This window comes from Haliotis rubra, unplaced genomic scaffold, assembly GCF_003918875.1.
Source record: "Haliotis rubra isolate DU_JTF1 unplaced genomic scaffold, ASM391887v1 Scf48, whole genome shotgun sequence".
In the NCBI taxonomy this organism is placed as follows: domain Eukaryota; kingdom Metazoa; phylum Mollusca; class Gastropoda; order Lepetellida; family Haliotidae; genus Haliotis; species Haliotis rubra.
This window is the reverse complement of record NW_025767168.1, coordinates 2567660-2574412: the sequence shown is the minus strand read 5'-3', so window position 1 is coordinate 2574412 and position 6753 is coordinate 2567660. Positions and strand designations below refer to the sequence as shown.

The window sequence follows — 6753 nt, the reverse complement described above, 5'->3', positions numbered from 1 at the left end:
ACTACACTACTGCAATAATCTCTGCTTCAATATCCGGCCCGTGAAGATCCGGGGTAGAAAAGTCCTTCAGCAACCCATGCTTGCCACAAAAGGCGACTATGCTTGTCGTAAGAGGCGACTAACGGGATTGGGTGGTCAGACTCGCTGACTCGGTTGACACACTTCATCGTATCCCAAATGCGCAGTACGATGTTCATGCTGTTGATCACTGGATTGTCTGGTCCAGACTCGATTATTTACAGACCGCCGCCATATAGCTGGAATATTGCTGAGTGCGGCGTAAAACTAAACTCGCTCACTCTCTCACTGCTTCAATATCCCAGTATGTCTGCTAACTAACCTTCAGAGAATTCAAAACGCCCCATTACTCGTTCTCGACGCTCTGACCACATATCCCCAACTCTGCAATCCCTCCACTGGTTACCCATAAAACAGCGCATTGAATACAGAATTATTCGTCTGACTGCATTTTATGGCAATGACGTCTGTATCTATCTCAAAGATCTCATCAATTTTCACAAGCTCTACCGATCACCCCGTTAATGTAATCAAAATAGTTTCTTCGTGACCGATTTCCACACGGGGTGTAGATATTTGCACAGTGAGCTATGTGTTTTCTGACAAACAATTGTACCGATCAACGTCATTGTGTTGGGTGGCGACATACTCCTGATAAAACACAATTCGACTCGATGCAACCTGATACAACGTCACTGGCAGTATAATCTGTCTTCGTATTACCACAGAAAACAAGCTGATTTCAACCTGAAGGTGTTGTGTTTCACATTAGCATACGTTTATGTTCTTTATACATAGGCGGATCCAGAAATTATCAAGGGGGGTGGGGGGTGTTAACCCCCCTGAACCCCACCTTGGCTCCGCCATTGCAAAACATTAACTTCAATGTGGTTTTTAGTCACTTTCAGGGGGCTGACACACACACACCCACACCTCCTTCCCCCCCCCCCCCCCTTCTAGATCCGCCACTGATTGTATGCGTTTCAGTGTGGAAATGAATTTGGACATACAAAGCAATGAGCACATTAACATGATCGTTTTGTAAAACATGGTATTGGACATTGTACATAAGTTTCTGATTCGCATTACAATACTTCACTAATTTATACCTTTACGAACAGTAAATACACTGAATCTATCTTCATTAACGCCTTTATCACATTTATGACGTAAAGGTATGCATTTGCTAATGATCGTGCGTTGCAAATTACCTTTAAAGTGTGTAAAGATATCCGATGTTCTAAGTGTGTACGTAATTTGAAGCTGTACATTATTAATATCGACAATACTTGAAAACTCGTTACTCAATGCAGTAAAGCAACGTTACAATCGCCAGGGTTAGTGCCCGCATCAGGGGCGGATACAGCTTTTTGAGAAAGGTGGGGTGCACATTATTGAGAAAAGGATGGGTGCACACTTCATTTTCACCCGAGTTTCAATGGTCATTTAATAAACGTTCAGGGCAAAAGGTGGGGTGCGCATCCCTGCACTCCCCTCTGGATCCGCCTATGCGCCTAAATCATTTCACTAATAAATAATTTGAATCGCGTTAATGCTCCTATTTCACACATTTTCTTCGTTGTACACTCGTTGCATGGCAAAACGATAGGCAAAACATGTACTCGACACGCGTAAACACGGCGCGTAAACACGGCCACATGAGGGAGCCCTTCGTTACAATAAATACAAACGGTGAGTTTTTGCTAGATTTACGCGGAGAAAACTCATTTGTACAACTTTTATTACAAAATATAATCGTTAATAACTATTTATGTGATCTACATCTTTAAAATGATACACAATGTATTGTAAATATAATGTAAACAAAATACAAAATAATTTCTCCATTGCAGACGAATACTTCCGCTGCCAACATGGCGTTCACGTTGTACAGTTTGATAGAGGCTGTGATTTTATGTTTAAATGCAGTGTGTGTTTTACACGAGGAACGATTTCTTGCCAAAGGTATATTTTTCACGTTATCTGTGAGTTGTAAAGTACTTTACAAATGTCATAAAAGCCGTACAATACACGTCAGTCGGTATGTTTATGGAGTGAAACAAAAAGAGTGAAAACGACAAACAGCAACTGGCGACTGGACATCTGTTTAGTTTGCATATTCAACAGATTATAACGCTATCATAGCTGAAACATGTCAACGTGACATTTTGTCAAAATATAATATGTATGGAAAGACTTCCGCCCGTATCCCCCCTTAAATTTCATTCTAGTCAAATCATATCACCTGAATATGTATTCCTCATCTGATAAGGATGTTTCTTCAACTGTATCTGAACATACTGAAAGACATGTCCAACTTCTGAAACTGCCTCTCAAAGAAATTCTTCCTCATCCTTAAGACTTAGGGGGATACGGGCAGAAGTCTTACCCTTTAGTCGCCAATATGAGTCAATGAACTGTGACAGTGTCATGCATTTCCCCAGCAAAAAGTAAAAAAAAAATTGCCGCGTATTGATTAACACAGCATCAGCAATCTCGTAGCAACTACGACAATATCGTCGAGTACCCAGGTTTGGTTCAGCTATATTGATTGTGCAGTTTTAGCTGCCATCAGGAATACACATAGCCACCAGTATGTAAGTTCAAGATAAGCGGGACAAGTTGTTTTCGCCCCGAATCTAATTATATTACGTAAACCACTAGAATGAATTGTGGCGTATTTAGATATTACAAGGGTGTTTTTCTCATGGTTATGATGGAAAGGAAGAGTAAAGCTGTTTGTACACATCTCTAGAACACTCTAAAATATTACGACTGTAGTTCTTTCATGGACACCCAGCTTAAGTACCACCCAATCAGCTATCCCTCGATAGATCACCAATGTCATCTTAACTGTTCTAAGACAGTTTATGAGAGGATAGGCAAGTAGATAGTATGGTAAACATTCACTTCATAAGGTCAATATGAATTAATCACAAGTGTTAAAATATTTATATGTTCCAGTTGGATGGGGTGCTGACCAGCGAGGATTTGGAGAGGAGCCTGGAATGAAGACACAAATGCTCAACCTTATTAGATCAATTAGAACTGTTATGAGGAGTAAGTCCAAAAACAGTTGTTTTTTTAAATGGGCAAGTTTGATAAAAGCTAGTGGCAACTAGGCTTTTGCATGAATTTACCAAACTAATATTTATTTTTACCTTAATGGGGGCAGTGGGGTAGCCTATTGGTTAACGTGTTCGCTCATCACGCCAAAATACGGGTTTGATTCCCTACATGGCTACAATGTGTGTGTCCCATTTCTGGTGTCCCGAGGACTCAGGTACATGTGGTACGTCATGTTTGTCCCAGGACTTGGCCAAGATGGGGATTGGGTTGTTCACTTGATATGTTATTGTTCCGAGGTTTGTTGATCGATGCACATGCTACCTAACATTGGGTTGCCGGGTCAGCATACAGGCTGCAATGATACAGCTTGAATGGTGCTAGTTCATGTGCTAGACTGATTCATTGATTGAGCCCCTAATATGATTCTGGGTTAGTTTTGGTTACCACCATACATATGCTTGCTTTTAAAGGTTAACAAGGAGTACAACGACATACTAAATATGCATAATTAAAAGTTATTTTAGGTTCTTTGCGATATGTCATGTTTCATGAAGTGTAAGACACACAAATAGTACAACATCAACCAAGTATCTTGTTTTACAGGAATCTTTTTAAATATTCTTTTATTATGTTTCCGAAATTGCCTTAAATTGTAAACACAGCTGTAAGCAAATCTTAGTCTCCCACACCTGTGCAGAGATTAGTCTAGAACAGATAGAATGTCAGTCCTTGTTATTTCAGTACATTGAATGTCTGTATTTTTCTCTTTTTTCAGTACCTTTAATAGGAATCAACGTAGCTGTGATATTACTAAAGCTTGTGTTTGGATAACAGAAGAATGTTACATTGGTGACGTGTGACTATTGGTTTGCACATATCCAGCAAGTACTGGATGAGAATGTTCATCAGTGTGCCTTTACGGAAATCATGTCATCTTTCATATGACTGTGATGACAAATAAAATTATCCCTTTTCTTTTTGTGATTTTAGGTGAATCCATTAGAAAGTAAAGATAGTATTATCTTGATCATGTTGATGAATGCCTTTTCTGAAAAACAGAAATGCTGAAGAAACACTGCAAGGATAAAATAAAGAAATGTTGGGTTAGAATGCAAATAGACTGGCAAGAAGAATTGATCAGTACTGGAGAAAAATAATCGAGCCATATAGGATAGTGCTTTTTCTTTGTTATGCAGCTTTCCTATATTGATTTAATATGCCATTTTCATCAACATTATTATTTCAACATGTCAAAGATGTATTGTTTTCATTGAAAGGAAACTAGTGGCATCATTTTAAAATTCAGAAAGTTATGTTCTCTTTTGTGCCAAGTAAAAGGGTTCAGTTTGTTCATTGCTGAGATTTGAAAATAAGTATCTCTTGCAAAGTAATGGCAAGTTCCATTTCATGTAAAAAATCCAAGCATATTCTGAAACTCTTTAATTTCACAGAAAAATGTACTAATTGTTCAGAAAATACTGAATGCAATATATGGTTCAAGATACATTGGAAGAAATACCTGGGCAAATATAGTTATTCCTCCATGCTTGTAATACTGACATGAGGTGAACATATAAGTAAATGTTGGATTGTGAAGCATGTCAGGACAGTGATTGATGTGCTGTAAATACAAAGATGTGGGCCCAATATGTGAACTGCATGATGTGTAAATGTAAATGTTTTGATGACGAAATTTTCAAAACTAAGGAGACTGTATGGATGTTCATTTCACGGCTGATTTCATGTCAGTTTCCATCGTGTCTCCTCATTTTGTAGTTATTCTCTAGAAAGAATGTTCATCTGCTGCAGAATTAGATGTAAACCTTGTTAAAAGTTTCATTTGGAAAAATTCAGCTGATCCACTGCAGATTTTGTAGAAAAGCAGGTGCTACAGTGATGTTGGGTTTTTCAAGTGCATGTTTTTCATCCAGTCAGGAAACATCACCATATCAAATATGTCCATTAATTAAAAGTAAACTATGTAAACACATTTATATGTAAAAGTTTCTTCAGATTTGTAATAAGGTATTATGATATATTCATTTCATTGAATTTGGTTATTTTATATTGTACAGTGCACTTTGTCATTGTAATATACATTCTTCCTTGTCAGCTGTAACATATATATGTGTTGTGTGCTTTATTTGTACCATTTTGAAAACAGAATCTATGCTGAGCATACCAGAACTTGCAGCATGTTCCAACAAGATTCAGGATAATTAAGTTTCCAAGGGTAGAGCATCGAGTCATTTCAATTTTATTTATTCCTTCAAAATGACAGGTGTACCTGTGATGTTTTCAGTTACAGATTTGGAGCCCAACGTTCATCCCTCTGGATGCACTGTGGGTTCTAACATTATCTGTCATTCAGAGATTGTTATACATATAGTCTCTTTATTGTTTGGGTGTTGGGGTGGGTGGCCCATCAGCTAATGTGTTTGCTCATCATGCCAAAGATCGGGGTTCGACTCCACCCATGGGAACAAAGCGTGAACCCAATTTCTCCAGTTCCCTGTCATGATGATACTGAAATATGGCGAAAAACAGCATGAAACCATACTCTTTGTCACTTGTATTTACCATGTTTACCTACTGTTTATAATACCAGCGAGTCAAACCCCTATAAACTCCCTGGTAATAGGCATGTGGAAATAAACAATGTATAAATTACAGATTAGTCTGGTGTGTTTTCAGATATAATGGTGCTTATCTTGATGTGTGAATGGGTGGTCTTGGAACAAACACCCAGACGAATAGTTTCAAAAGAAAGCACTGATTTCACGATTTGAGATCCCAGTTCTTGTTCATGTTGAAGGCCAACCACACCAATTTTGGCTTTCAGTAAAGTTGTACCGAACTTGCCCTGCTATGTTGGCATCTAAGTTGTTCACTGTATATGTCTAACATATATGGACTCATGGACCTGAAAAATTGTCTGTCTGCAACTTTCAATTTAAGCAAATAATTTCACTTTGTTTCGGCCATGTAGCAGCGTCAGGATGTAGTTATTGTAGTGACAAGAACCACAAAGCCACTGGGGTGTGAGGCGGATGGACTTTTATTACAAGAATGTAATAAACAAAAGCTTTAGCCTGAAACATGTTAAAATGACAATATAAGTTTACAATCAATAATTGACAGGAATCACATTACTACATAACAAGTGAATTAACTTATCCAAATACTTAATTAAACACACACGTACATGTATATACATAACTAATCATACCTACTGTTGCCAACACGTTACCGTGACAACTCCACAGATATATAAATGAATACTATAAACATTTACAAATATGATGAATGTTACATAATATACAATGATAAATATAATTGAAATAACAATGATAACAACATACCAGGTTGGTATGACCTGAGCTCCTGCATTCAATGCAAAGGTGATACTGCTGGTGTTTACGTCATCTGCAGGATGAATAAATACCATGTGCAGATGATATTTACAACAAATGATTAAAAGAGTAACTACGGTAAAAGCTACATACAACCACATCTAACCACACATACGCACATACATCCACACACGCACCCATTTATGGTAGCTATAATAATGCTAATAGTAATAATGCTTTAATGTGATAGGAATATGGAAAATAAGATTATTGCTAAATATTATACTTAGATGAAATATAATTAATGATTATA

At 37.6% G+C, this 6753-nt stretch overlaps 1 protein-coding gene across 1 annotated transcript; it reads left to right on the top strand.

Annotated features, from left to right (window-relative positions):
* Window positions 1-1871: 1871 nt before the first annotated feature.
* Window positions 1872-5757, top strand: LOC124291018 (immediate early response 3-interacting protein 1-like). Its single transcript, XM_046727921.1, has 3 exons — window positions 1872-1983; window positions 2983-3078; window positions 3863-5757. Exons 1-3 carry the CDS (start codon window positions 1893-1895, stop codon window positions 3916-3918), a joined length of 243 nt encoding a protein of 80 aa, XP_046583877.1. The 5' UTR covers window positions 1872-1892; the 3' UTR covers window positions 3919-5757.
* Window positions 5758-6753: the final 996 nt, after the last annotated feature.

Excerpts from the sequence above, each read along its gene's own strand:
- LOC124291018 (XM_046727921.1), top strand. The coding sequence starts at position 1,893 with ATGGCGTTCACGTTGTACAGTTTGATAGAGGCTGTGATTTTATGTTTA. Across the intron at positions 1,984-2,982 it reads GGAACGATTTCTTGCCAAAG|TTGGATGGGGTGCTGACCAG; the intron begins GTATATTTTTCA and ends TATATGTTCCAG. Across the intron at positions 3,079-3,862 it reads AATTAGAACTGTTATGAGGA|TACCTTTAATAGGAATCAAC; the intron begins GTAAGTCCAAAA and ends CTCTTTTTTCAG.